General features: G+C 60.3%; 4 protein-coding genes across 14 annotated transcripts; all 4 read left to right on the top strand.

Annotated features, from left to right (window-relative positions):
- Positions 1-23: 23 nt before the first annotated feature.
- LOC125086802 (uncharacterized) lies at positions 24-25,698 on the top strand. Of its 9 annotated transcripts, XM_047706272.1 has the most exons (11): positions 168-323; positions 420-693; positions 1,222-1,398; positions 1,765-1,872; positions 2,009-2,080; positions 2,306-2,394; positions 2,510-2,749; positions 3,171-3,404; positions 3,497-3,625; positions 3,874-4,006; positions 4,156-4,203. In XM_047706272.1, the coding sequence occupies exons 2-10, from the start codon at positions 623-625 to the stop codon at positions 3,948-3,950; spliced, it is 1,197 nt and encodes a 398-aa protein (XP_047562228.1). In that variant the 5' UTR covers positions 168-323; positions 420-622; the 3' UTR covers positions 3,951-4,006; positions 4,156-4,203. The 9 variants fall into 9 exon arrangements, with proteins under 9 accessions (XP_047562226.1, XP_047562228.1, XP_047562223.1 ...); XM_047706270.1 differs by lacking the exon at positions 420-693 and having other exon boundaries at positions 24-323; XM_047706267.1 differs by lacking the exons at positions 168-323; positions 420-693; positions 4,156-4,203 and adding exons at positions 21,070-21,073; positions 25,688-25,698 and having other exon boundaries at positions 826-1,398; positions 3,874-3,998.
- On the top strand, positions 4,797-16,469 carry ACAP1 (ArfGAP with coiled-coil, ankyrin repeat and PH domains 1). The gene is made up of 22 exons (XM_047706256.1): positions 4,797-5,035; positions 5,590-5,647; positions 9,651-9,770; positions 9,946-9,999; positions 10,093-10,151; positions 10,383-10,566; positions 10,706-10,750; positions 10,872-10,967; positions 11,117-11,191; positions 11,273-11,382; positions 12,328-12,379; positions 12,475-12,575; positions 12,867-12,990; positions 13,094-13,305; positions 13,746-13,815; positions 13,938-14,032; positions 14,132-14,301; positions 14,835-15,007; positions 15,409-15,518; positions 15,605-15,715; positions 16,056-16,105; positions 16,285-16,469. Exons 1-22 carry the CDS (start codon positions 4,983-4,985, stop codon positions 16,383-16,385), a joined length of 2,223 nt encoding a protein of 740 aa, XP_047562212.1. The 5' UTR covers positions 4,797-4,982; the 3' UTR covers positions 16,386-16,469.
- On the top strand, positions 16,590-19,856 carry KCTD11 (potassium channel tetramerization domain containing 11). The gene has a single exon (XM_047706288.1). It carries the CDS (start codon positions 17,919-17,921, stop codon positions 18,615-18,617), a length of 699 nt encoding a protein of 232 aa, XP_047562244.1. The 5' UTR covers positions 16,590-17,918; the 3' UTR covers positions 18,618-19,856.
- TMEM95 (transmembrane protein 95) lies at positions 19,994-21,792 on the top strand. Of its 3 annotated transcripts, none has more exons than XM_047706285.1 (7): positions 19,994-20,307; positions 20,457-20,513; positions 20,707-20,787; positions 20,890-20,910; positions 21,063-21,143; positions 21,275-21,362; positions 21,482-21,792. In XM_047706285.1, the coding sequence occupies exons 1-7, from the start codon at positions 20,139-20,141 to the stop codon at positions 21,654-21,656; spliced, it is 672 nt and encodes a 223-aa protein (XP_047562241.1). In that variant the 5' UTR covers positions 19,994-20,138; the 3' UTR covers positions 21,657-21,792. The 3 variants fall into 3 exon arrangements, with proteins under 3 accessions (XP_047562241.1, XP_047562243.1, XP_047562242.1); XM_047706287.1 differs by having other exon boundaries at positions 21,063-21,177; positions 21,482-21,637; XM_047706286.1 differs by lacking the exon at positions 20,890-20,910.
- Positions 25,699-26,428: the final 730 nt, after the last annotated feature.

Below are 26,428 nucleotides of genomic sequence, written 5' to 3'. Positions count from 1 at the left end.
CGAGGGCAGGGAGCTTTTGCGACCGCGGTAGAAACGACGGCCGCAGGCGTCTTTACGACGCAGGAGATGCAGGCCCTCCCCACTCCTTCAGCTTTGCGACAGCGGCCCCGCTGGCCCCGCCCTCGCCGAGGCAGGCTACTCCTAGAGATAGTCGCTTTCTGGCGAGAGGGGAGCAGGCGTCCCCTCCGTTGCGCTTTCTGCGGGCGGGAGCGTGGCCTCCGTGGGATTCGGAGAAGAGACCCTGTAGCTTTACGCATGAAAACCTCGGCCCCCCGCACCCCGAGAGCGCACGTTTCGCGACAGTGTCGCCACGCCTCCACTTGGTATCTCCCCTCCCGTGAGAGGCAAAGCGGGCCGGCTTGCGGGGATACTAGGGCCCACGGCATTTCTAAGGAAGCCCACCTTGAACTCCCATCCAGCCAAACCCTTAAGTCGTAAGGCCGCGGACAGAGTCCAGCAAAACCCTGGCCGGCGGTCTCCGGCGACGGCTGACAGTCTGCCCCCAAACCCCAGCTCTGAGCGAGCTCCCGACCCGACCCCGAGCTCGCGCGGAGGTGGGAGGGCCGTGACGTCACAACCAGGCTTCTTGGCCCAGGACAAGGACCCTGATTGTGATTGGATAATGCGGATGAAGGCGGTGATGGGGAAGAAGGGCGGGAACAAATCCCAGAGACAAAGAAAGAAGGCCTTTGGGTGGGACACAAAGGGAGGGGCCCTGGCCCGAGGTCCCTCTATAAAGCTTGATTCCGGGGCCGCGGCTTTAGGGAGCAGAGCGGAAGGACACCCCGGCCTCGGCCCGACGGTCCCCAGCCGGCCGTGGTGGGGGCGGGGCCGCGGGGCGGGGTCCAGTGGAGCTGGGAGGCGGGGCGGGGCCGCTGAGAGCGGCCCCCCGGGTGGGGCCATGGAGAGGCAGGAGGCTCTGGGGGCTGCTAGCGGCCTCCGCGGGGAATCCCCGGGAGCGGCACCCAAGGGTGTGCCAGAAGGAGTCGGAGCGGGCGAGGCCGATGCCGGGCCGCCGTCCGGGGTGGTGCCGTCTCAGGGTTCTGGGCCCTCCCCGCACTCCGGGGAAATCGTAACTTGCGCTCCTGGTTCTAGCCGGCCCACCGGGGGGGTAGCTGTCCTCGGTTCGGGGCCCCACCGGCACCCGGGGGAGGTTGCGGGCCTCAGCGCCGGGTCCGGGACACACCCTGACGGATTACATGCCCCCTTCCCTGAAGCCAGTGTGTGCGGGACCTGCAGCCCCGGGTCGGGGGGCTCTGGGGTGTACAGCTGGGAATGCAGTCCATCGCGCTCCGGGTCAACCTGCTTGAACCTCCACAAACCTTGTGAGGACTGGCCCCGCAGCATCCTAAAGACCAGCACCACCATCCTGATGCAGAAATCCCTCAGCGCTGAGAAGTACGGAATCCAGCGCGGCCGGCTCCCGGCGCCGAGCCCGAGGGAGGGGTGCCGGACATTGTCGGGGGCGGAGCTCGGGGAGGGGGTGGAGTCCCGACAACCTGGAAGCCGGGGCGGCCGAGGGCCATTGGGTGGGAAACCCGAGGTCCCGGGCCTTGTGGAGAGCAGCGGGTGCCGGGTCCACGCTGGCTACACAGTGCGTGCAGATCATTAGGTGTAATCCCGATCCCCAGGCTCCTCTGCATCGGACACGACGAGAGGGTACAAGGAAAAGGTTTTGAATGACTGAAGGAATGAGGGAGGGTTGTAAGGAGGAGGTCGCCGGGAGGTCTCCTCCCCGTTTTTTGTGTCCTTCCCCTACTCCAGGAAAAAGGCCCAGCGGTGGGATGAAATGAACATCCTGGCCACCTACCACCCCGCTGACAAGGATTACGGGTTTATGAAGGTGGATGAGCCCAGCACCCCCTACCACAGGTGTGGAGCACTCAGCCCTAGCCTTCAGCCCAGACCCTTTGCTATTCAAAGGGGGTTTGGGGAGGCAGAGAGGTCTCAGGGACTGGATACTGCCTGGTGCCCCGCCTCTCAGCCCTGTTCCCTCCCTCTGTCGCAGGCTGCAGGACAGTGATGAGGACATGCCTGGGGCGGTCTCTCACACAGTGACTCCCCAGGCGCTGGCCGAAAGGTGAGAAGCCCACCCGAGATCAGTAGGGATGTGGGGCCTCTTCCTTCCTCCACCCCTGGGGTCAGAGCCCCCTCTGCTTTTTGGCCACCAGAATGGGAGGTACTTCAATTCCTAGCAGGACTGACCAAGGCCAAGGTGGGAGAGAGCCAGCCAGCGAGACCCCATCTACCACCTGCACCCCTTGTCCTCTCCCCTTGAGTGCCAACTAGTGTCTCTCCCCTTCAGGTTTGCAACAATGGACAATTTCTACCCCAAGGTCCTGCGGTACCATAATAACAGAAGCTCAGAGTCTTCAGACATCTTTTCCAAGACACGTGAGATGAGGGGTCGGGGCTGAGTGGAAAGGGGGGGGCTGAGTGGAAAGGGGAGGCAGAGTGAACCCTCGGCGGGAGCCTGGCAGGAAAGCCCAGCTCTTACCATGGCCCACAGACTCCAGTGATTTTGACAAGCACCGAAAGTCACACTACGATGAGGGAAAGTTCCTCATGGCTCAGAAAAGCCTTCCCTTCAGTAAGAACAAGCCCTGCCATGGGGCTCGCTCCAGTCTGGGCAGCGGCGTTCGGGTCACGGAGCGCAGGCCTGTGGAGAGAGGCCGGATGGGAGGACTGACTGGAGAAGTCCAAGATGAGATTGGTCTGGTGACCAGGAACCATGTCCCAGAAGTCAAGGGTTAGCATGGGCCTTGAGAGGGAGGTGATGGGAGGCAAGCCCAGGGAAGACAGAAAGCAGCTGGGGGCATCTGGGTGGCTCAGTGGGTTAAAACCTCTGCCTTTGGCTCAGGTCATGGTCCCAGGGTTCTGGGATCAAGCCCCACATCGGGCTCTCTGCTCGGCAGGGAGCCTGCTTTCCTTCCTCTCTCTCTGCCTGCCTTTCTGTCTACTTGTAATCTCTGTCTGTCCAATAAATAAATAAAATCTTTAAATAAAAAAAAAAAGAAAGAAAGAAAGCAGCTGGGGTGGGGTCCTCAGCACGACCCTCAGGAAGCCCGAGAAAGGCGTGGGGGATGGAGAGCTCACTGGGGTTTCCTAACGTGGGAGGAGGGCATAGAATGGAGATGAGAACCCAGGGCCTGAGCTTCTCCCCTGTGCAGGGGACACCTGTGGATCCCTGGATGCCCCAGGCAACCGGAAGACTCAGCGTGATTGGGATGACTCCTCAGATCCCCCTACCTTCAGAAACCTGTCCCTGCCTTCAGCCACCGTCGTGTGGGACCAGGACATTGATCAGCAGCGCAAGGAGTATTATAGCAAGGGAAGGTATCTCAGATGCTCTCCCCACCCAGAGCTTGAGGAGGACACAGAAGACGAGCCCGAGCAGCGGGACAGTGAGAGCTGGGTGGGGTCAGCCCGGGGCAGGGGGTGCCGACAACCAACAGACTTGAGGGGTGCCCCAACCTTGACCCCCTGATCCTGCCAGGCTCCGCACATTTTAACTGGGTGATTGAGAGTCCCACAGGCACTGAGGTCCGTCTACTGGAGCATACAGGAAGCCCCGTTCAGGATCCCCAGGCCTCCGAAGAGTCCCTGGCAGGGACATCGCAGCCTGGTGAGGGCACTGAGCCACAAGGCCTGGCTCTTGGCCAGCTCGCATCCCCCCAGCCGCCCTTCTTTGCATACCGGGGTAGATCGCAACAGATGCCAAGAGCAGCCTCAAGCATCCTGGTGTGCAAGGCCCAAGTGATACAGAGAGGAAGCGGGGAGGCTCCGAAGGGACAGGAACCCCCTCTAGCTTGGGACTACCCGCTGGCCCCACGCCTCCTCCCTGACTCCTCTCTGCCACTCACCACATTGCAGGGGCTGCCCTGTCCTCCAAAGACAGAGCAGAGTCAGGCTGGTGTCAGTGGGTGATATCCAAGGGGCTCAACTGGTGAAGCCCAGAAAGCTTGGAGAAGGAACTTGGAAGCAGCCCACACTCTCCAGTGCAGATGTGAGCCCGGGCAGGGAGGAGGGGCTGCCTGTGCTGGCCAAGGAGGGAGAGGGCCTGAGTGGGTAGCTTCTACGGAGTTTCAGGGGGGCAGGGGCCAGATCTCCCACCTATTACAAGACAGCCAGTGACGCATCCCTTTCCTTGTCCAGACGAAACCCTGCGGATTCGATGGACACAGGAAGAGGAAAGCAGACAATGAAAACTGTAGCCAGCCTGGGATGGGATGGGGGCCAGCGTCTCCCAGGTCTCACCCCTTCCAGGTGGACAATAAAGAGAAGTGCAGGAGCCTGGGTGCTGTGACTCATTCACGGAGGACGGGCTTGCTCAGTCACCGAAGACGGGAGGAGGGAGGGACCTCCGCACACAGGAAACCACAGCGAGCAGAGCAGAGAAGAAAGCTGGGAGCAGCCTGGCCAACTGGACTCAGCAAGGGCCTTCGAGGCCCAGAAGCAAGGCTGCAGCAGGGGGACGGCACTTGGTGTGGCTCAACCAACCTTATTTGTACCATCGTTAGCATCTTTAGTTCTTCCAACAATCCCGGGGGCTGGGGGGGGCCATCATCCCCACCTTCCAGATGAGCTAACCTGAGGAATCAACGAGCTTGCCCAGGGTCCCTCCGAGAGACAGAATGAGGACTTGAGCCTATATCTGCCAGCCCCCCCAACCCCTGTGTCCCCCAAGGAGAAAGGCAGGGGGCCCAGGGCTCCCAGGAGGAAGGGGATAGCCGAGTCTCAGTGGGCGGGGCTGTGGCTTCTCCGCCTGGCCCCGCCTCTGCCCCTCCCGGGCACAGCCAGCAAGTGTGAAGTGAGAGGTCCTCCTTGGACACCCCTTACCCTTGGAGAAGGAATTGAGCTCCCCCCCACAGGCTCTTCCCCAGGAGAGGACCCCCTCCTCCTTCCTCATCAACCCCTCCGGGGGCAGGGAGCGTCTCCATTGTGTACCCCTGCCCGTCAGGCCCAAGACAAGACAAGCTGAGATGACCGTCAAGCTGGATTTCGAGGAGTGTCTCAAGGACTCGCCCCGTTTCCGGTAAGTGTGCACAGGTCTGGGGGGGGACACGGGGTGAGGTCCGACCCCCCTAACACACACACACACAGCCACCGTGCACACAGCACACAGCCTTCCCCAGGCCAGATGTCCTTCCAGGGGACAAGTTCACAAAGGGACAAGATCAAACTCGAGGGCCAGAGTAGCACCTCCACTAGGCGACCCCGGGCTCTGATGCTCTACACCCCCTTTCCGGGCAGAGGGGGCCGCTCCAGCCCGTCTTCCCCCCAGAGTTGACACTCTCTCCTCCCGTCCTGGGGACCCCTGCCCCTCCCCCAGCACCTGCTGGGGCGGTTAGCAACTTCCTGCCTGGGCCACATCCACCCTCCCATTACCCTTCCTGCTCGGCCTGGGCCCCACGAGCTCCCACACTACGCAGAGGGAGGGAGCCCAAGAGGGCGGGTGGTCAGGTCCCCTTCACCTATCAGTTTTTCTGTCTGTCCCATTACACACTAACCCCAACGCCAGCCTTCCTGGGGGGCCCAGACCCAATGCACCCAGACTCTGTTCCCGTGACCCCGTGCCTCTCTTCCCAGAGCCTCCATCGAGCTGGTGGAAGCCGAGGTGTCAGAACTGGAGACCCGGCTGGAAAAGGTGACGGGGGAGAGGCAACCCAGGATGGCATTAAGATGAGAGGGGCGGGCTAGGGAGAAGAGTGGAGACTCCCAACAAGTTCTTAGAGTTGTTGAATGCTAACCGCGTGGGCTGAATACTGTGGGGGCCACAGAGAAGGAGGTGGGAGCTCTGTACCCCCAAGGAGCACAGGATCTTGGAAGACCAGACTCCCTGTGGGCTTCCTGGGTCAGCCTTCCCCTGGGCCCTGGGCCTCCAGACACAGGGACGGCAAGATGTTTGCCCCCCGGGCAGCCCACAGACGGCCTTGGGGAGATAAACCAGTGAGTGAGACACTTAAACCTCAGACAGGAAGGCCATCCTGGGCCACTTTTCATAAAATGGGCACACTCTCTACCCCCTCCCCGACTTGGTTTTTCTCTGTAGCTTTCACCCCACTCTCCCATGGGATCTTTATTTGCCGCATTTGCTTTCTGCTGCCCCCTGATGAGTCGCTGCAAAGGGAGGGAGTGACGGAACCCAGCCTGTACCTGTTAGCACAGTGTCTGAGGCTCAGGACCGGGGCTCGGCCCTTCTGGTCCTCTGCTCAGGGGCTCACGGGCTACAGTCCCACCTGAGGCGCAGGGCTCCCCTCCAAGCTCCTGAGGGCGTCTGCAGACTCCAGGGCCTTGCCCGGGCAGCCCTGAGACCTCCTCCCATGTGGCCCTGGCCCTGGGCAGCTCACGTCATGGCATCCAAGGCCCGCAGAAAGGTCTCTCCAGTGTGTGCTGCCAAGGTGACATCAATTTGGATGGAAATGCAGCCACAGGAGCCGCGGGTGGCTGTCCCCTCCCTCTGCCACATGGCATGACCATGTGGAGCGCTGTCTTGTGCCTTTGGCCATATTCCGTTGGGGTAGGATCAAGTCACGTTTCTCATGCTGGTGGGGAGTGATGCAAGGGAGGGGCCCATCCAGGGTCATCTGAGAGCATGTCTGTCACCCTTGCCAATTTGCATTCTTTTTTTTTTTTTAAGATTTTATGTATTTATTTGTGTGAGAGAGAGAGCGAGAGCGAGCGAGCATGAAAAGAAGAAGGGTCAGAGGGAGAAGTCGACTCCCTGCCAAGCAGGGAGCCTGATGCAGGACTCAGTCACGGGACCCCAGGATCATGACTTGAGCCAAAGGCAGTCGCTTAACCCCCTGAGCCACCCAGGCACCTGCCAATGTGTGTTCTTGTTTGTTTTCCCCTGCTAGAACGTAAGTGACATGAAGAACTTTTATGTTCTGTGTTTGCTCAGTCCTCAGTGCCTATCCCACAGTCTGAAAGTTAGCCAACCACCTATTAATAGGTAACATATTTTTATATATAATTTTTTAATTTTTTTTTACAGATTTATTTATTTTAGCAATAGAGTGCCTACGAGCAGGGGAGTGGGAGAGAGAGACTCTCAGGCCGACTCCTCGCTGAATGTGGACCCTCTCCTCTCCCCCTCCCCTCCCACATGGGACTCGATCTCTCAACCCTGAGATCATGACCTGAGTCGAAATCAAGAATCACACGCTTAAGTGACTGAGCCACCTAGGAGCCACTAAGCCTTTCTGAGTTAATTACAGACTTGCAAGAAGTTGCAAAGATAGCATGGGGAGGTCCCATGTACCCATCACCCAGCTTCCCCCAGTGCTGGCCTCTTGTATAAGGCTAGTATGTTACTAAACCAGGAAAGTGATGAGGGCATGACGCAAGGAACTGCCTAGAGAACTTACTTGGATTCTACCCATTTTGCATATACAGTTGACCTTTGAACAACCTGAGGGTTAGAGGCGCTGACCCTCCATACTGTCCAAAATTTACATATAATTCCTGACTCCCCAAAAACTTTACTGATAGCCCGCATTGATCAATCATGGAAACAGTCTATGAACATGCATTTTGTGTGTATCATATGTAACATATACTGTTTTTACAATAAAGGGAGTTAGAGAAAAGCGTTATCAAGAAAGTCAGAAGGAAGAAGAGTACCTGGTAGGGTCAGTCCAGAGAGCGTGCAACCCTGGATCTCCGGGTCATGAATGCAAGCCACATGTTGGGTGGGGCGCCTGGGTGGCTCAGTCAGTGAAGCTGGGATCAGATCATGATCCCAGGGTCCCAGGATCGAGTCCCACATGGGGCTCCCTGCTTCGAGGAGCATTTGCTTCTCCCTCTGCCTCTCCTCTCAGCCCCACTCGTGTTCCTTCTCTCTCTCAAATAAATAAATAAAATCTTAAAAAAAAAAAAAGCCACATGTTGGATGTAGAGCTTACTTAAAAAAATAATAAACAAAATTTTCAAAACAATGAATCATAAGAAAAAATACATTTACAGTACTGTACTGTGTTAATCAAAAAAATTCACTTAGAAGTGGACCAGTGCAGTTCAAACCCATGTTCAAGATAGATTGTGCTCTTTCTTTCAAAAAGTCTTTGTAATTCAATGGCATTTAATCACATGCATAGGTTCTTGTAACCAGAATCACATTTAAAACACAAAAATCGGGGCGCCTGGGTAGCTCAGTGGGTTAAGCGTCTGCCTTCGGCTCAGGTCATGATCTCAGGGTCCTGGGATCGAGCCTCACATCTACCTCTGGGCAGAGTGTGGTGTCTGCTTAGGATTCTCTCCCTCCCTCTGCCTCTGCCCCTCCACCCCTCATGCGCTCTCTCTCTCTCTCTCTCTCTCTCTCTCTCAAGGAAGGAAGGAAGGAAGGCAGGAAGGGAAGGGGGGGAAGGGCACAAAACTCTACCACCAAAAGGGACTCTTCAGTGCAGCCCTTTGTCCTGCTACCCTCGCCTGCCTTCTGTCACCCGCAGCAAGCTCTTATCTGTTCTTCTCCAGACTTTTGCCATTTCTAGAATGTTCCATAAGTGCAATCGCCCATTATGTGGCTTTGTGGCTTCTCTCTTTTTCTTCTCTCAGAGTATGCCCTTGAAGTCCACTCAGGTTGTTACGTTTCAGCACAAGGAGTTCCTGTGTGGATAGTCCGTGCCTTTGCATCGCTGAGCACTCTTCCGTTGGCACGAATGGACCAGTTTATCCCTAGTTCAGTCTCAGGAAGGCTCATTTTTGGAGAAAGGGTGGTAGGTAGGGAAGAAACAGACACTCAGGATCCCAGCTGCAGCCAGTGACACTGTGAGTGTCTGGGTCCTTGCTCCTGACCACAGACAGCTTGCGGTGGTACCTGATTAGGTCAGGTGGTGGCTGGTCGGATCGTGGCTGGTCTCCCGACCATGACTCACCCTGTCAGCCACCTTCAGGTCCAGCTCTATTTCCCTGCAGCCTTCGCCAGCCCTCAAAAGTGTCTTTCAGTTCAACCAAATTTCACTGATGACCCAGGGCCCCAACTCTCTGAGCCCCCGCCACCCTGGGATTTCCCCACACAACTTCCCTGGTGGTCTCCTGCCCCCTGGGCTGAGCTGAAGGGCTCCTTAGACACTCACTCTGTCCCAGCTGTGTTGACTCAGGTCAGAGCCAAGTGGTGTCCCCTCGGGGACCGTGGTTCCCAAACTAGGGTCCGAGATCAGGAGACCTCACTCAAGTGCCTGGCTCTTCCAGAGAGACCCTCCTCGGGCCAGACGCAGAGGGCCCCCGGAGCACCCTAAGGTGCCATGTTTGCCCTGGCCTGGTGGCCGGACGGCTAATTCATCTTAATGAGGGGGAAGCTCAGTGAGCATGGGGTGGGATAACTCCAGACAGGGAAGGACTGCCGAACCTACCCCCAGCTGGGTGGCCATTTATCCCACAAGCCGGATACTGACTGAGGCTGGGGTTTCCGGGGAGTGCTGCACCCAGGCAATTGGGGGCAGGGAGGGAGATGGGGCAGGGGACAGGGTGAGGTGACACTAGCTTTGGTGAGAGGCTGGGAGGGGTTTTTAGCTGGGCACAGAGCCTTGGGGGCAAAGATGCAGACTGAGAAATCTCCCTGCAGAAGGGAGAGGAGGGGCGCCCAGTGTGGGGGTGTCGGCACTGTGCAGTACAGGGCATAACTCCCCCTTAACCCCGTTGCTTCTTAGCTCCTCAAGCTGGGGAATGGCCTTCTGGAAAGTGGGCGCCATTACCTTGCCGCTGGCCGTACCTTCGTTGCGGGCATTTGTGACCTGGCCCGCCTGGGTCCCCCAGAGCCCATGATGGCGGTATGTCGAGCCGGCTGGGGTCTGCAGTGCAGAGATCCTCTGGGGGGGGGGCTAGGGTCTCGGGGTGCAATCCAGAGCAGGGCTGGGGCTGTGGCCTGAGACAGCCCTGGCAGGCTGAGTGCAGACAGCCCGCCGGCCCACGCCTGGTACTCTGTTTCTGCCTCTCCGTGCCCAGGAGTGTCTGGACAAATTCACTGAGAGCCTTAACCACAAGCTGGACAGCCACGCGGTAAGGGGGGCACAGGAGGGACTAGTGGTGGGGAGCAGCGCTGTCTGTGGCCTGACCCTCCCCTGCCCATTTCTGCTCCCCGCACGCCCGCAGGAGCTTCTAGATACCACCCAGCACACGCTGCAGCAGCAAATCCAGACCCTGGTCAAGGAGTGAGTTGGGAGGGGAAACCAGTCTTCTGTCCCTCTTCCCACCACCGTAAGGGCCCCCCTGAATGGAGAAGCTGTGAGGTTGGGGGTTTCTGATCCGACTGCTGTCCCCCATCCCCACACCCCCTTGGAGTCCGGACTGGAAGGCCATGCATGGGCCGCCCAACTGGGACTTCTCTGCGGGGGCTGGTGGGGGTACCTTGTTCTGCGCATTACCCCTTCCCTCCACCACAGGGGTCTCCGCGGGTTCCGAGAGGCTCGCCGGGATTTCTGGAGGGGGGCTGAGAGTCTGGAGGCTGCTCTCATCCACAACGCTGAGGTCCCCAGGCGCCGGGCCCAGGAGGCAGAAGAGGCGGGAGCTGCCTTGAAGACCGCCAGGGCCGGGTACCAGGGGCGAGCGCTGGATTATGCCCTCCAGGTGCCTCCTGCCACCTGTCCCCCTCCCCGTCCCCTGGGATCCCAGGGCCTCTGGCCCCTCAAGGCTGGCAAGGCCCCCGTGCATTGGGAAGGGGCGCTGTGTTTTCAAGACTGACCTGAGGTCTTTTGGGGACCCTCAGATCAACGTGATTGAGGACAAGAGGAAGTTTGACATCATGGAGTTTGTGAGTTTCGGCGTCCATGAGGGCAGGGTGGGGAGGAGCTTGCTGATGGGGGCCAGGAGGGGAGAGGGAAAGCCAGAAGGGTCCCCTGTCAGCTCTGCACCCTGCCCACCTTGTCGCCCAGGTGCTGCGTCTGGTGGAGGCCCAGGCTACCCATTTCCAGCAGGGCCACGAGGAGCTGGGCCGGCTGGCCCGGTATCGCCGGGAGCTGGGCGCCCAGGTGGGGCCCCGGCGGGCTGTGGGGCGGGCAGTGGTGGGCACCGGGGTGGGCAGGCTAGTGGTGGAGGGAGGGAGGGGGCTCTGAGAGGCCTGTCCGGGCATGGCTGGGGGAGGTCGGGGGGCACCTGAAATGTCCCCCGCTCCGCCCAGTTGCACCAGCTGGTTCTGAATTCCGCACGAGAGAGGAGGGACATGGAGCAGAGGCACGTGCTGCTGAAGCAGAAGGTGAGGCCTCCGGGTATGGTGGGGCCTGGCTCAGGCCCCTCTGCCCGCTTCAGCTGCCCTTTGACTCCCTTGTGCCCCCAGGAGCTCGGAGGGGAGGAGCCAGAGCCAAGCCTCAAGGAAGGGCCTGGCGGGCTGCTCATGGAGGGCCACCTCTTCAAGCGCGCCAGCAACGCCTTCAAGACCTGGAGCAGGTGAGGGGCGGGGGGGCCCCAATTGCCCAAACCCGCTCCATTCAGCGTTTTTTGAGTGGTGACAGGGTACTAAGTGGTGAGAAAACAGGCAAAACCCACTGCCCCCACAGACCTTCCATCCCCAGCAGCAAAGCCGTCCAGTCAATCCTGTTAGGTTGGAAACGTGAGAAAGCAGGGGTGCAGAGAGCTGGTGAGGGGCTGCCGCTCTAGAGAGAGTGGTCTGGCTGGCTTCATGCGAAGGTGATGGCTTCCCAGTGAAGACCTGAAGGACACCTGGGTGGAGAAGGTTCTAGGCAGGGGGAGGAGCCAGCGCCGAACCTGGGAGGGTCAGAGGGACAGAGAGGGGCACAGGGGTGTGGACAGAGAGAGGGAGGAGGGCGCGGGGAGGGGGGATATGAAGCCAGAGCCAACTAGAGGGCCTTGCGGGCTTCCCTGGGGACTTAGGAACCATTGCAGGGGTGTGGGTGGGGGGGGTCACCTGCTCTGACTCGGCTCCTTCCCATAGAGGATATTTGCGCAAATTGGAAGAACCCCTTCCCTAAGATACTTCCATCTGTCAAACTGGCAAGCGACTCAGGGCCTCTGGCGGGCTCAGTTGGTCGAGGCTAGGACTCTAGATTTTGGGGCCGTGGGTTTGGGCCCCACGTGGGGTGGTGAATTACTTCAAAAAGAAAATTACAGCAGGAGCCTAATTTATTGGAAAAAAGCATTTTACTGCCATCTACTGGAACATTGTCTTCACAATTGCTCAAACCTGGGTTGTCTGGGCTGTGAGTAGCTTCTGTGTGCGCTGGCATAGCCCTGTGCCCTCCCGACAGGATGGGAGGGTCTGCCCGGCTCTCACCGCCATCCTTATGGGGCAGAGGGCACAGCCTGTCCAGTGTCCCTGTCCCGAGCTCCTCCCAATGCCCCCCACACTCACGACTCTCTTTCCGCCTTCTCCAGACGCTGGTTCACTATCCAGAGCAACCAGTTGGTTTACCAGAAGAAGTACAAGGTAGGCAGGCAGCGTCCTGGACGCCGGGGCCCAGGGACCCTCAGCCCCCGCTGCAGCTGGCTGGCTGGCTGCCCCTGGTCACCTTCCTCTTCCAGGACCCCGTGACTGTGGTGGTGGACGACCTTCGCCTCTGCACGGTGAAGCTCTGCCCGGACTCAGAGAGGCGGTTCTGCTTTGAGGTCGTGTCCCCCAGCAAGTGAGTATAGGGCCCATCGCAGAGGCATCTTGGGAGGTCCCCATGCAGCAGCAGGCATTAACCCTTCGGCGGCTGGATTGGGGGGAGGCCATCTGGGGGGTGTCCTGGAGGGAGGGGATGGGGCGATGGGGTATATTTAGAAAGATTGGACCATGTGGTCCCAAATCTCTGTTCGGCTGGTGTTTCGCATGTTGGGATGACTGGGCCCCGTCAAGTAGCATGTCAGCTAGCCGACCCTGGCACATGGCTCCCGGGGCCTCAGACTGCCCCCTCTGCTCCCCACTCCCGTAGGTCCTGCCTCCTGCAGGCTGACTCCGAGCGCCTCCTGCACCTGTGGGTCAGCGCCGTGCAGAGCAGCATCGCCTCGGCCTTCAGCCAGGCCCGCCTGGATGACAGCCCCCGGGGGCCCGGCCAGGTGCCTTCCCGTGGATGATGCAGGGAATGGGGGTCCCCGGGGAGGGGAGGCCCACCCCTTCCCCAGGCCCCAGGGCCACTCTCTCTTCCCTTGTCTCCCCCAGGGCTCGGGATACCTGGCCGCGGGCTCCTCTGCTACCCTGGGCTGTGGCGGGATGGCCCGGGGCAGGGAGCCTGGTGGAGTGGGGCATGTGGCTGCCCAGGTGCAGGGCGTGGACGGCAATGCCCAGTGCTGCGACTGCCGCGAGCCAGCCCCGGAATGGGCCAGCATCAACCTGGGTGTCACCCTCTGCATCCAGTGCTCTGGCATCCACAGGTCACTCCCCGCCACCCCCATGGGGGCCCCACTCCTTCCTGCTGGGGGAGGGGGAGGGGGCCAGCTGGAGCCCAGCGTACAGGCTCCGCCCTCCCTCCCACCCTGCCCTGCCCTGTGTGAGCCAGGGCAAGGAGTTTATTGGCTTGAGTGGGGTGTGGGGTCAGGGCTCTTGAGGGCAGGGGAACCCACGAAGAGCAGAAAGAGAGGAGAGGCCACAAGGCCTCTGCGAGTCTGGCAGAAGCGGGGGTCGGGGGTGGGGGGGTGACCATAGGGTGAGAGAAGGGAGGTGGCTGGAAATGATGAGGCTGAAAACTGACCTGGAGGAGAAGGGAGAAGAGGGAGCAGTCGGCAGAGCCAGGCCAGGTGGCCCCCAGCCCTGTGGCCTCCTGGTCAGTGCCTGCGGCCCCACAGCGAGCCTGACCCCCACTCTGGCCCTCCAGGAGCCTCGGGGTTCATTTCTCCAAAGTCCGGTCTCTGACCCTTGACTCGTGGGAGCCAGAGCTGGTGAAGGTGACTTGGGGCACCACGATGAGAAGGGGGGCGGGGTGAGTTCTGAGCTGCGTGCCCCGAGGGCTCAGACACTCACCTCCCTCCCACCTGTCTGTCTCTGCCTCTGCCTGCGCCTCCGGAAGCTTATGTGTGAGCTGGGGAATGTCGTCATCAACCAGATCTACGAGGCCCGCGTGGAGGCCATGGCCGTGAAGAAGCCAGGGCCCAGCTGCTCCCGGTGAGGGTGGGGGTGGTGTGGAGGTGCTTACAGGGAGGAAGAGGGTCTGGGACTGGAGGAGGGGAGACGGTCCCCCTCTTCCCCACCATGCTCTGCCAGGCAGGAGAAGGAGGCCTGGATTCATGCCAAGTACGTGGAGAAGAAGTTCCTGACCAAGCTTCCTGAGATTCGGGGACGAAGAGGCGGCCGGGGGCCCCCCAAGGGGCAGCCTCCTCTGCCCCCCAAGCCTTCTGTCAGGCCCCGGCCAGGGAGCGTCAAATCCAGGCCAGGTATAGCCTTGTTCAGACATTCACGGAGCCCGGCTGTGTGCCCAGCACTCTGCCAGAAGGCACAGAGCATGAGGCCCTGGCCTTCCCCTTGCCAGTGTTGGGGGCTGGGGGGCGGCCCACACCAGCATGGGTTCTTTTTTTCACAAGGCAAGAGTTTCAGGGGTTAAGGGAAGGATGGGAGGGAGTTTAGGGCTGGACACAGGCAGGGAGGGTCTCAACTGCATGAGATAAGTCAGGAGTGAGGAGCCCGCTGGGGGTCCCAGAGGCGGGTGGAGGGCGTGTGCTTGGCCAGAGTGTAGGGAACGGGGCGCGGAGGCTGAGTGCTCACTGGAGATGTCTGGGCCGCCCAGATAGTTGAACGGAAAGAGGTTAATGAATGATACTGTCCCTGCCCCATGCCCCCGGGCCTGACACACCCCCCCAACCCTCCACCTCCCACTGCAGTCCTGGGAGTCCCGCAGGCCTCCCTGTAGAGCATCTGGGGACTGTGCTGAGGATTTCATACCAGACTGACAGCCGATTCCCTCCACCAGAGCCCCCGTCTGAGGACCTGGGCAGCCTCCACCCTGGGGCCCTGCTGTTTCGAGCTGCTGGGCACCCTCCCTCCCTCCCCACCATGGCTGACGCCCTCGCCCATGGAGCTGATGTGAACTGGGTGAATGCCGGCCAGGAGAATACCACTCCCTTGATCCAGGCCACAGCTGCTGTGAGTCTCACTGACCTCCCTGTCCCACCCTTAGGCTCCTTCCCTCTGATCCCTCTCTGATTTGGGGCCCACCTCTCACCCCTCCTCTGACCCTGTAAGGAATGATGACCAAGAGACACTGGTTGCTAGGGTTGTGTGTGGTCTGGGAGCAGACCACCCGGGTTTGAATCCAAGCTCCCACCGCTCACAGTTGTGAAGCTGTGTGTGCCTCAGTTCGCTCATCTGTAAAATAGGGTCACACACCTCATGAGATTGTATTGTGGACTTCACGGGTCAGTACAGCTAAAGAGGTAGAGCAGAGCCCAACACACCATACCCCAGCCCCTGGACAGACCCCATCTTAAAACATCTTGGGTCAGCTTCTAAAGATGCTACCTTCTGTTCTCAACCCTTCTGTGCAGAATTCTCTTCTGGCCTGTGAGTTTCTCCTCCAGAATGGGGCGAACGTGAACCAAGCGGACAACCACGGCCGGGGGCCGCTGCACCATGCAACCATTCTGGGCCACACGGGGTAGGGGCGGGCAGGGACCCCGGCTGTGGGAAGGAAGGGTGCGCGGATGGGGTGAGTGGCCGGCTGAACCTCGCTATCCTTTCCAGGCTGGCCTGTCTGTTCCTGAAACGAGGGGCCGATCTGGGAGCTCGGGACTCGGAAGGCAAAGACCCTTTGACCATCGCCATGGAAACGGCCAACGCCGACATCGTTACCTTGTAAGGAGGTCTAGGGACAGGGCCAGCGCTTGCCCGACCCACCTGGGGCGGAGCTAACGCCGGGCCCCGCGAGTGGCCGGAGCCGGGGAAACCGCGGGCGGGATCCGGGACCTGGCGGGGAGAGGCTGTTGCGAGTGTAGACTGGGGCGTGGAGCAGGAAGGGGGGCGGGCAGGGTCCACGGATGGTGAGGTCCGCCCGCGTGAGGGGCTTCGTGGCCCGTGCGCGTCTGCAAGCACTGGCCTCGGGGGAGCAGGCGACTTTACCACCGCAGCTCCGAGGGTGGGCAGCTGGGAGTGGGGCCGCCACGAGAGTCTCCGGGCCGTAATTCCTCCCCTCCAGGCTCCGCTTGGCGAAGATGAGAGAGGTGGAAGCGGCCCAGGGCCAGGCAGGTAAAGAGCCTCCCGCCCCGCCCCACACTGCAGTTCTGGGCTTCTGGGCCCTGAAGGCCCGCCGGGCCGCCCTGGTTACTTCCACCGCCGAGTCCACAGAAGCGCACCGGGCGCGCGGGAGGGCGCACGTCCCCGCGACGCCGCCGAGCGCCCGCCCAGCCCGGCCTCCCTCCCCTCAGGAGACGAGACGTATCTGGACATCTTCCGCGACTTCTCCCTCATGGCGTCGGACGACCCGGAGAAGCTGAGCCGCCGCAGTCACGACCTCCACACGCTTTGATCCCCGGCTCCCGCGGGCCCACACCCCCGACCCCGTCTCCCCCGACCCCCGCTGCCCCTGGGCCATTAAAGCCTCCGCGCTGTGCGCCTCGCGTCGTGCTTCCCCCGCAGGGCGCCTCCCTCGGGTCAGGCCGGGCGGCGGGCGCGCAGGGGGTCTGCGAGCTCAAGCCGGTTAGGGGCCGCTCCCGGCGGGCGAGGTGGACGCGGCCTGGCCCCGGGCGGGTCTGGGGCGGGGCTCCCGGCCTCGGGCGACGTGGCCAGATGCGTCCGGCCGGGGAGAGGCCGCCCGCGTGGGCTGGGGGACCGGCCTCCCGGAGGGGGCAGCTGGCGTCCGGCCGGGACGGAGAGGTGGGGTGTGGCCACCCCGGCCGGCAGGCATCCCTGGAATGCGGCGGCTCAGCACCCGCCCCCTCGGGAATTCCCGACGAGAGCGACCGGGCGGACACCGCCCCCAAACCCGGAACCGCTTCTCGTGCCACGCGCTGGGCCGCAGACGTGAGGTCGGGCACACCTGGGGGCCCGCGAGGCGGTCGCGGCCACATCCGGAGCGACGCGCCTGAGTCACCCTGGGGACCCCACCCCCGCCCGCGTGCGCCTGTCTTGCCCGTCCGCCCCGTCTCTCCGGTTCCCGACTCTCGGCTCCCACCTCCACCCGAGCGGCGCGCGAGCCCCGCGGGGGCGGGGGGCGGGGCGCCAGGGAGGCGGGGCTGTCTCTTAAAGGGCCCCGGCCGCTGCCCCTAGGCCACTTCCTGGGGGCGGAGAGGACTGCGGCGGCTGCGGCGACACCCGGGGAGGCTTCGGCGCCCGGGTCCCGAGACTCCCCGCTGCTCCCATCAGAGTCTTCCGGTGGTCCCGGCTCGCGCTGAGCGCGCATCCCCGCCCCCCAGCCGCTAGGGAGGCACCTCCGCGGCCGCTCCGGTCAGCCCCGCCTCTGCCTCCCGAGACCCGCAGCGGAGCCGGGCCAGGCCAGGCCTGCGACGGGCTCCTGGGGCCCTGCGTGCACTCGCCCGCGGAGACGACGATCTGCCCGAGAACTCGGAAGGTGGGTCCTTCCGAGGGTCGGCCTGTGCTCGCCACCGTCACCTGCTGGTTGGATTCCGGAAACTCGCTGTCTGAAGCCCTCAGAGCCCAGCTGCTGACCCTCCGCCCAGAATCGAATGCGTCTGGAACGAAGTCCTGTCTCCCCTCTCTGGCTTCCGCGCTTTTCAAGCGTTCTCGCAAGCTTTCGGCCGTGTCTGTGCCCGGAAACCGTCTCCCCCACTACCAAGGTAGCTGGGGTGAACCCCAGATCTTACTGCCTTGTGCTCCAACCTGTGCATCCAACCCTGAGACAGTCTGAACTTTATGACCCAGTTCTGCCCACACCCAGGGAGTTCCGCCTTTTCTTCTCTTTTGGTGTCTCCTGTACTCCCCCAAAATTTCGCCGCCGCCTGTGCCCTCTTCGCCCCCCTCTTTTGGGGGCCCTGTGACCCTGAATGTGGGGGGCACACTCTATTCCACCACTTTGGAGACCCTGACTCGCTTCCCAGACTCCATGCTGGGGGCCATGTTTAGGGCGGGCACCCCCATACCCCCCAACCTCAACCCCCAGGGAGGCGGCCACTACTTCATCGACAGAGATGGCAAGGCCTTCCGGCACATCCTCAATTTTCTGAGGCTGGGCCGCCTGGACCTGCCCCGCGGTTATGGGGAGACAGCCCTTCTCAGGGCAGAGGCCGACTTCTACCAGATCCAGCCCCTCCTGGATGCCCTGCGGGAACTGGAGGCCTCTCGGGGGACCCCTGTACCCACAGCCGCCCTGCTCCACGCAGATGTAGATGCCAGCCCGCGCCTGGTGCATTTCTCCGCGCGCCGGGGTCCGCACCACTACGAGCTGAGCTCCGCACAGGTGGATACCTTCCGAGCCAACATCTTCTGCACGGACTCCGAGTGCCTGGGGGCCATGCGGGCCCGATTTGGGGTGGCCAGTGAGGGCAGGGCAGAGGGAGGCCCACACTTTCATCTGGAGTGGGCTCCCTGTCCCGCAGAACTCCCCGAGGCTGAGTATAGGAGACTGGGTCTGCAACCTCTGTGGACTGGGGGGCCCGGAGAGCTACGGGAGGTGGTGGGCGCACCCGGCTTCCTGGAGGAGGTGCTGCGGGTGGCTCTGGAGCACGGTTTCCGTCTGGACTCCGTCTTCCCTGACCCTGAAGACCTGCTCAACTCGCGATCTCTGCGCTTTGTGCGGCACTGAGCCTGCCGCCCTCCCGTCTGGCCGGGGTGGGGGAGAGGGTGGACAGCAAAGGGAACGAAGGCCCCCCTGAAGCCTCTTAGCTCTGCCTCTGGAGCCGTGAGAGTCAGGGCTCCCGCTGCACCTGACTGGAGCCCAGGCGTGGGCAGCAGCTCCCAAGTCTGAGTGCGCTGAGGGCTCACAGCCGCGGGAAGGGTCTGGACTGGTGCTCATTCTGGGATGGGTGGGGAAGGTTCTCAAGTTTGTTCCTGCCAGAGACTGGCGGCCTCTAGTGTCTCCTTGGTGGAGCTCAGTATTCAAGGTTCTAGAAAAGTCGGGACACCTCTCTGCCCAGGCTCAGCCTAGCGGGACCCTGGAGGGACACTGGAGTGTGGGAGAAGGACTTCGGATAGGTGTGATGTGGTCTCCTGGACCGTGGATTCTCCTGCTGCTGAATGGGCCTGCTCTGGCCTGACCAAAGAGAGGCCAGAACACTCTAGAATATAGGAAGCGGATTCTTTGCCGTGTCTCAGGTCTAAGGGAGACAGGCTACACCCTACCCTAGGTTGGCATAGGGAACTGGGGAGAATGCCCATACTCTAGACACCCAAGTGTTTTCCAGGGCCCCATATTGCTGGAGCCGGCCACAGGGACGAGGGCGGCATCTGCTCAGGTCCTGGGCTTGCTTCGTTCACGTGCTCACGTGTGCCAGCCAGTGTATCTGATCGACGTGTGGGTCTCTGCCGTCCTGGCTCCTGTCTGCGTTGCTGGAGACAGTATCCGTGGGCTCTGCATGCCCAGGCCGGTTTGGGGTTGCCCGGTGACTCTCTTGAGTAAATTGAGAGTGAGGAGTTTCATCAGAGGGGGGTGGGGGCTGTGCACATGCATGTGTGCTCACATCACCACGTAGGCAGGACCGACCGGCGGAGGTCTGAGCCACTAGGATCTTCCCGGTGGAAGGTAAGAGAAGTCCCTGGGCCCAACCAGGCCTAGGAGGCCCATACAGAACTCTCCGTTGCTAAGGCAACTATGGGCACGTTGCTAGGAGATGGCTGGGAAGGCCCAGGCTGCCCAGGGCAGAGGGGAGATGAACAGAAGAGGTGGGAGAGTGGGGGGAGGACAGGGGAAGGGGTGGGATTTCTGGTTCCCCCACGAATGGGAGACTCATGCACAGCTTCTTCACTGGGGGAAGCACTCGCTCATTATTTATCGCTGGTCATGATTTACAAGAAGAAAAATAAAATTGCTTTGTGGAACCTCAAACTTGTCAAGACTGCTGAGGGCCAGGTTGAGGGGCGCTGTCCCCTTTGTAGCAGAAGCCCTGCTTTCTCTGCCCTGGTCTTCAGGTCCTGAGTTCCTTGGGCCCCACCTTTGCCCCAGCCAGAGATAGAACAGGGGTACCATTCCAGAATGTTCTAGAATCCCCAACTGTTCTGGAACATGCTCCAATCTCCAGGCAAAGAGTTGGAACTAGGATCATAGCATTCAGAGGCCTTCACAGCCTCAGTGGGGCAGGCACCCGTCTGCCACCTGCCAGCAGGCCTCATGTGGATGCTGGCCTTAGGTGGAGTTTTCTTGGCGACAGCCCAGGCCTGTGTCCTCTGCCACCTCCCAGACCGTGACTTGGCGGGCCGCCTGGCTAAACTCTGCAGCCGAGTAGAGGCACGGTGGAAGGACTGTAGGGCCTCCTGGAGCTTCCCCGCCTTTGCCTTGGGTAAGCTCAGACATCCAGGGTACGGGGCCACCACACCGGGAGTGGCGCAGTCTGTGGCTTCAAACCACAACCTCAGACCACAACCCTCTCTGGACACTCTGGCCTTTCCCCGCGCGGAGAGAATCACAGGTCCCCGCCCGTCTCCACAGATGAGACGTCCATGAACAATGTCATAGAGAAGACTCACAGAGTTCTGAGGGTCATGGGTGAGGCCAAGGGGCAACGCACGACCCAGGGCCTTGGAGGGGCAGCCGCGAGGGGGCGGGGAGGCAGGGGCAGGGCGGCCAAGTGGAGCCGGGAAGGTGTGATCCGCGATCGGGGAGGTGCCGCTTGGGAAGGATGGAGGTGAGCCCGCCCTGGCAAGGCGCCGGGAGACACCCCTGCCCTCTGTCTCCGCAGAGATCAAAGGGTCTCTCTCCTCCCTCCCTTTGTATCGGCATTGGCTGCAAAACACCAAGCTCCCCGCCTACACCAGGGAAGGTACTGATGCCGCCAGGGATGGGGGCGCCCGGGCGCTCGGGAAAAGGGGGGGCGTGGCCGAGCGGCTCCCCTCCCCCCACCCCTCCTTGTCTTTGCTTTCAGCTCTCTGCGCGCCTGCCTGCCGTGAGTAGAAAAGGAAAGAGTAGTGAGGACGCGGGCATCTGGGGTGCCCGAGGAGAGCCTGGCTGTTGTGGCGGAGGCGGCGGGTGGGGGGGACTCTGGGAGGCGGAGCCGGGGCTTCCCCTGCCCCAGCTCGTTCCCGCTGTGTCCTGCAGGGGGCAGCACCGTCGTGTACAACTGCTCCACCTGCCAGGAACTCGACGTCTGCTGCTGGCCCCGAAAGCGCTGCCTCCCAGGTTCTACCCCCCCGCCCGGCCTCCCCTGGCTCAGGTCTCTGAGCTCTCGGCCACCACCCCCGTCCCCCCGCCCACACCGCGACGGCTGGCGAGGTCGCCGGGTCTCTCACTGCTTCCTGGGTTCCCTGCAGGAAGTCACGATCTCTGGGAAGCCAGGGTTCTGCTCCTCGCTCTCCTGGTGGCTGCCTTCCTGCTGGGTGTTCTGAGCCTCATGGTGGAGTGAGTCGGGGGCAGGGTAAGGGCGGCAGGGGCCTTGTCACTTCTGAGCCCCCCAGTCCCTCCCCCGGCTCCACCCTGCCCTGCCCATCCCAGGCCTCCCACTGTCTGTCTGCCCTCAGGTCCAGTTACTTGGAAGAAAAAAGGACGAGTGAAGGTTTCTATGGCCTCCCAGCCTCCAGTTCTAAAGACCATGAACCCACAACCTCCACTTCCCTCCGAGGGGATCAGCCAGCCCCTGAGTTCCACTCCCGGAGGTTCAGCCTTCCAGACCCGGAAGCCCAGACGTCCCCTTGATCCCAGTGTCAGAGGGCCTCCCAGGACCCAGGCACCCCACTGGAAATATCCTCCCCTCCAGCCCTCAACTAATCAGACAGGAGCAGCCAGCGGCTGGTTCCAGGAAATTATCTACAGAAGGAAAGAATACCCTCCTCGCCACCCTCCCACTCCCCCTCCCGCCTGTTCTCGGAAAGCAGGGGCCGCCTGCCCCAGAAGCTCCTCCTGGCCCTCTTGTGACTGATTGGGAATCCGGGAATGAGTGTTTTGGAAAACTCCCTCCAGAGCTGAGACCACATCAGTCAGCCTGCTGGCAGGGTCTCCCTCCATTTAATATTGTGAATCCGTGGCCTCCCACAGAGGCGTCCCTCCTGCCAAGGCCAAGTAAACCTGTTGTCAGATGGCCTCCACCCCTGCCTGGCCTCTGTCTGCAACTGGGGAGGGCAGAGGGGGATGGGAGACTCAGGGTGACACAGTGGTTCTTGGCTGGAAGGACAGTGGTAGCGGGGGTGGGGGGTGGGTTCCACCCCAAGAGACCTTTGGCAACATCTGGGGATGTTTTCGATCAGGGGATGTGCTCCTGGCATCCAGTGGGTGCAAGCTGGGGGTGCTGGGCTCCACAACACACAGGGGAGTGGTCTCCAACAATTCTCCCGTCCCAGGACCTCAGTTGTGTGTGCTGGAGAAACCCTGGCGTTGGCCCCTCAGCTATCAGAAGGTTTCGGTTGGGTGGGTGGAAGATGAAATGTGAAAGAGTTAGCCCGTCACCAGCCACAAGTCTCAGTCCGAGGGCCTGGGCCTGGAAGGGATCCCGGCCTGCACCTAGACCCGTGGTTTTCAAACTGGGTACCTGGAGGCTCCAGGGTAAAAGCTGTCATCCAGCCGTCCATTGCAGTCATCTGGGCAGCTTCAAAAACTACCCGTCCTGGGGTGCCTGGGGGGGGTCAGTCATTTGTGCATGACTCCAGCTCAGGTCATGATCTCCGAGTCCTGGGATCAAGCCCTATGTCCAGCTCCCTGCTCGGGGGAAGCCAGCTTCTCCCTCTCTCTCTGCCCCTACCCATGGTTCATGCTCTCTCTCTCTATCTCTCAAATAAAATAAAATTAAATTTAAAAACCAACAAAAACAACCCACCACTCAGTGGGTTAAAGCCTCTGTCTTCAGCTCAGGTCATGATCCTAGGGTCCTGGGATCGAGCCCCGCATCGGGCTGTCTGCTCAGCAGGGAGCCTGCTTCCCCCTCTCTCTCTGCCTGCCACTCTGCCTACTTGTGATCTCTCTGTCAAGTAAATAAAATCTTTAAAAAAATAATAATTTTTTTTTTAGATTTTATTTACTTATTTTACAGAAAGAGATGTAGCGAGAGAGGGAACACAAGCAGCAGGACTAGGAGAGGGAAAGCAGGCTTCCACGGAGCAGGGAGCCCGATGTGGGGCTCAATCCCAGGACCCTGGGATCATGACCTGAGCTGATGGCAGAGGCTTTAACCCACTGAGCCACCCAGGTGCCCCTAAAAAAAAAAAAATTATTAAAAAAAAAAAAAAAAACCGGGGCACCTGGGTGGCTCAGTGGGTTAAAGCCTCTGCCATCAGCTCAGGTCATGATCCCAGGGTCCTGGAATCGAGCCCCACATCGGGCTCTCTGCTTAGGGGGGAGCCTGCTTCCTCCTCTCTCTCTCTCTCTCTGCCTGCCTCTCTGCCTACTTGTGATCTCTGTCTGTCAAATAAATAAAATCTTAAAAACAAAAACAAGGGATGCCTGGGTGGCTCAGTTGGTTAAGCAGCTGCCTTCAGCTCAGGTCATGATCCCAGCATCCTGGGATTGAGTCCCGCATCGGGCTCCTTGCTCTGCAGGGAGCCTGCTTCTCCCTCTGCCTCTGCCTGCCATTCTGTCTGCCTGTGCTCGCTTTCTCTCCCTCTCTCTCTCTGATAAATAAAATCTTTAAAAAAACAAAAACAAAAACAAAAACAAAACCCACCAATTATCCATCCCTGGGCCTTATATCCAGGAATGCTGGATTTAGTGGTGTCGAATGGGACCTCGGTTCATATTACAGCTAGCCAAGGCTAGAACCCCTGTTTTGGGGTGCCCATGTAGCACACGCCATGGAGAAAGGAATGCCTACCTCTTCTAGGAAAGTACCTTCCAGTTTATTTCACACATTCTAGTCCAATCTGTTATTTTGCACCCAAAAAAAGAGAGACCCAGAGATCATATATCAAATTCCTACAATTTGCCCAAGATCATACAGCTTGTTCATCCATTCCTTTGACAGACTCCTAGTGAGCGCCCCAGCCGGGATGAGAAGCCATGGCTGCTGGCCGCCCAGGCCCTACGGCTTCCTGCTGGTCTGTGCCAGCTGCCTCGTACCCCTCGACACTGTACCCATTTTCCAGGCTCCACATGTGGGAGTTGTCCTTGTTTTCACACTCAGTGCCCAGTGGGTCAACCGATTCTGCCCCTTCTTGAAGGACCTCTACCCTATCTGTGCCTTCCTCCTGTCCTGTGGCCCCAGCCCACTCTAGACCCCTCTGACTGCAGACGCCAGTCTCCCAAGGGTGCCATCTGACAGCCCACTCCCCTCTCCGCTGCTGCACCTTCCGTAGGCACACGGATCTTCTCGAAGCGCCACACTGTGGACGGCTTCCCGTCCAGCGTCAAAAGATGGTTCAGAACTCGGGCTTTGTAGTCGGGCTGCCGGGGTTTCAGATCCTGGCTCTGTGTCTCACCACACCTCGGGCAAGTTATTGTAACTTCTCCGTTCCTTGAAAGGCAAATCACGCAGTTCATTGATTCGATGGCTTTTTCTGTTTTTATTCTGTCTACATTTTAACAGCTCGGCCGTCGAAGACACGTTGTGCCATGATGTTCTATATCACCAGTGGTGATCTCTTCACTTCGGGGAACTCTGCCAGCACTTGACCCTCACAGGATTACTGCGAGGTTCAGATAAGTTCAGGGATGATGCTTGGGACAGCGCCCAACACGTGCTGGGCCCTCACTAAGCATTAGCCGTTGCGATCTCTTACTGAAGTCCTTCCCTAGCTCTTTCCTGCCTATGGAATATAGACCTGGACATTGACCCTGACATTCAAGGTTCCCCACGTCTTATAGGGTCCTCATTCCGGAGCTGACCAAACCCAGCTTGACGTGGGATCTCTACCTGAATGCCCCACAGGGCTTTCGGAGTCTCCTGGTCCAAACCCACTTCCCTCCCAGACCCGCGCACTCCTCTTTTGGCATTTCCCTCAAGGTTAACAGCAGCGCTGAGCGTCTGATGGACTGTCCCTGGCTCTCATGCGCGTGTGTACTTCTCAGCTGTGAGTGTCCTCTGCAGTCTGGTCCCCACACGTCCCTGGGGCTCTGTGCCTCCACAGCTCTGCCCACCCCAGAGCCACACTGCACACTGGTAGTTGCCCAAACCCTTTGTTTACTCCTGGCTCCTTGCCTTTGCCTGGGCTCGTCTGCATACCCCGATGCCCTTCTCCCTTGCCTCTGATGTCACCTCTTCCGAGAAGCCTGCTGGGAGCTTCTCAAGCGGATCTGAGTGTCCCTTCCCTAAACATCTCTCCTGTGGCACCTGTTACATCAGGTTGGTGGTGTTTCCTTAGAAACCTTCCCTCTAGGGACGCCTGGGTGGCTCAGTTGGTGAAGCGTCTGCCGTCCAGTCAGGGTCACGATCTCAGGGTCCAGGGGTCAAGTCCTGCATTGGGCTTCTTGCTTGGCGGGGAGCCTGCTTCTCCTTCTGCCTCTGCCTGCTACTCCCCCTGCTTGTGCTCTCTTTCTGTGTCAAATAAATAAATAAAATATTTTTTTAAAAAGATCTTCCCTGAGCCCCTCACCCAAGAAGAGAGGCTATTCAGGCTCTGGCTGTTTCAAACAATAGCCCCTAAATTCTTTGACACGTCTCCTGTGGACAGGCAGGGTCTATGCATGCCTTCCTCTATCTCTGGCCAGCTGAATGTGCCAGGAGTGACACTGGGCCACTTCCTGGGCCATGTCCTAAAGAAACCGGCAACCTCTGCCTTCTGTCTCCTGGGACATCCACTCAGAAACCCAGTGCCATGCAGTGAGGAGCCCCAGCGACGTGGAGGGTCCACACTGAGGAGTTAGGTCAAAAGGCAGCATCGACTGTCCCCGTGGGAGGATAAGACAGCCCCCAGCTGTCAACTCACCTCCAGACCCAGTCGAGCAGTGAAAACCCATCCCTACCCTGTCCTGGTGGAACTCCAAATTCTCAGACCCCAGGAGCATGATCGGAGAGTCAACCCGTGCCTCCAGGCCTATGGCTCGGCAGCAGACCGCTGGAACCGTGGGGCAGATAAAGGAGCCAAGGACCTGGCACCGACGGGCCCTATGTTCATGATGGAACTCGCCGCGCCCTTCCAGCTACGAGTCACTCGCCAGCCCCAGACTCCGTCTCCTCCCTGTAAAACGAACGTAAACGCTGGCCACCCCGGAGGACGATGACACGTCCGACGTGATTCCAAGTATTTCACACTCTGTATTAGTCACCTACAGCTGCATAACAAATTGTTCCAAAGCTTAATGGCCTAAAACAATAAACCTGATCTCAGAGTTTCTGTGGATCAGAAATTCGGGAGCAGCTTTGCTGTGTGGTTCTGGCTCGCAGCTTCCCAGGACGGTGCTGTCCAGATGTCGGTCAGGGTCACGGAAATCTGAGGTTTGACCGGGGCAGGAGGACCATGTTCAAGCTGGCTCACTCGCATGCCTGGCAGGTTGGCGTTGGCTGTGGGCAAGAGGCCTCTGTCCCTTGGCGTGGGGAGCCTCTC

This window comes from Lutra lutra, chromosome 16, assembly GCF_902655055.1.
Source record: "Lutra lutra chromosome 16, mLutLut1.2, whole genome shotgun sequence".
NCBI classification, from domain to species: Eukaryota; Metazoa; Chordata; class Mammalia; order Carnivora; family Mustelidae; genus Lutra; species Lutra lutra.
This window is presented reverse-complemented; position numbering and strand designations above follow the sequence as displayed.

Bases quoted from the DNA above. Each gene is read 5' to 3' on its own strand.
- LOC125086802 (XM_047706267.1), top strand. From the start codon at position 902: ATGGAGAGGCAGGAGGCTCTGGGGGCTGCTAGCGGCCTCCGCGGGGAA. The intron at 1,399-1,764 runs GTACGGAATCCA...CCCCTACTCCAG, and splicing joins AAATCCCTCAGCGCTGAGAA to GAAAAAGGCCCAGCGGTGGG. The intron at 2,081-2,305 runs GTGAGAAGCCCA...TCTCCCCTTCAG, and splicing joins CCCCAGGCGCTGGCCGAAAG to GTTTGCAACAATGGACAATT.
- ACAP1 (XM_047706256.1), top strand. From the start codon at position 4,983: ATGACCGTCAAGCTGGATTTCGAGGAGTGTCTCAAGGACTCGCCCCGT. The intron at 9,771-9,945 runs GTATGTCGAGCC...CTCCGTGCCCAG, and splicing joins CCCCAGAGCCCATGATGGCG to GAGTGTCTGGACAAATTCAC. The intron at 15,716-16,055 runs GTAAGGAGGTCT...CCTCCCCTCCAG, and splicing joins AACGCCGACATCGTTACCTT to GCTCCGCTTGGCGAAGATGA.
- KCTD11 (XM_047706288.1), top strand. From the start codon at position 17,919: ATGCTGGGGGCCATGTTTAGGGCGGGCACCCCCATACCCCCCAACCTC.
- TMEM95 (XM_047706285.1), top strand. From the start codon at position 20,139: ATGTGGATGCTGGCCTTAGGTGGAGTTTTCTTGGCGACAGCCCAGGCC. The intron at 20,911-21,062 runs GTGAGTAGAAAA...TGTGTCCTGCAG, and splicing joins TCTCTGCGCGCCTGCCTGCC to GGGGCAGCACCGTCGTGTAC. The intron at 21,363-21,481 runs GTGAGTCGGGGG...GTCTGCCCTCAG, and splicing joins GTTCTGAGCCTCATGGTGGA to GTCCAGTTACTTGGAAGAAA.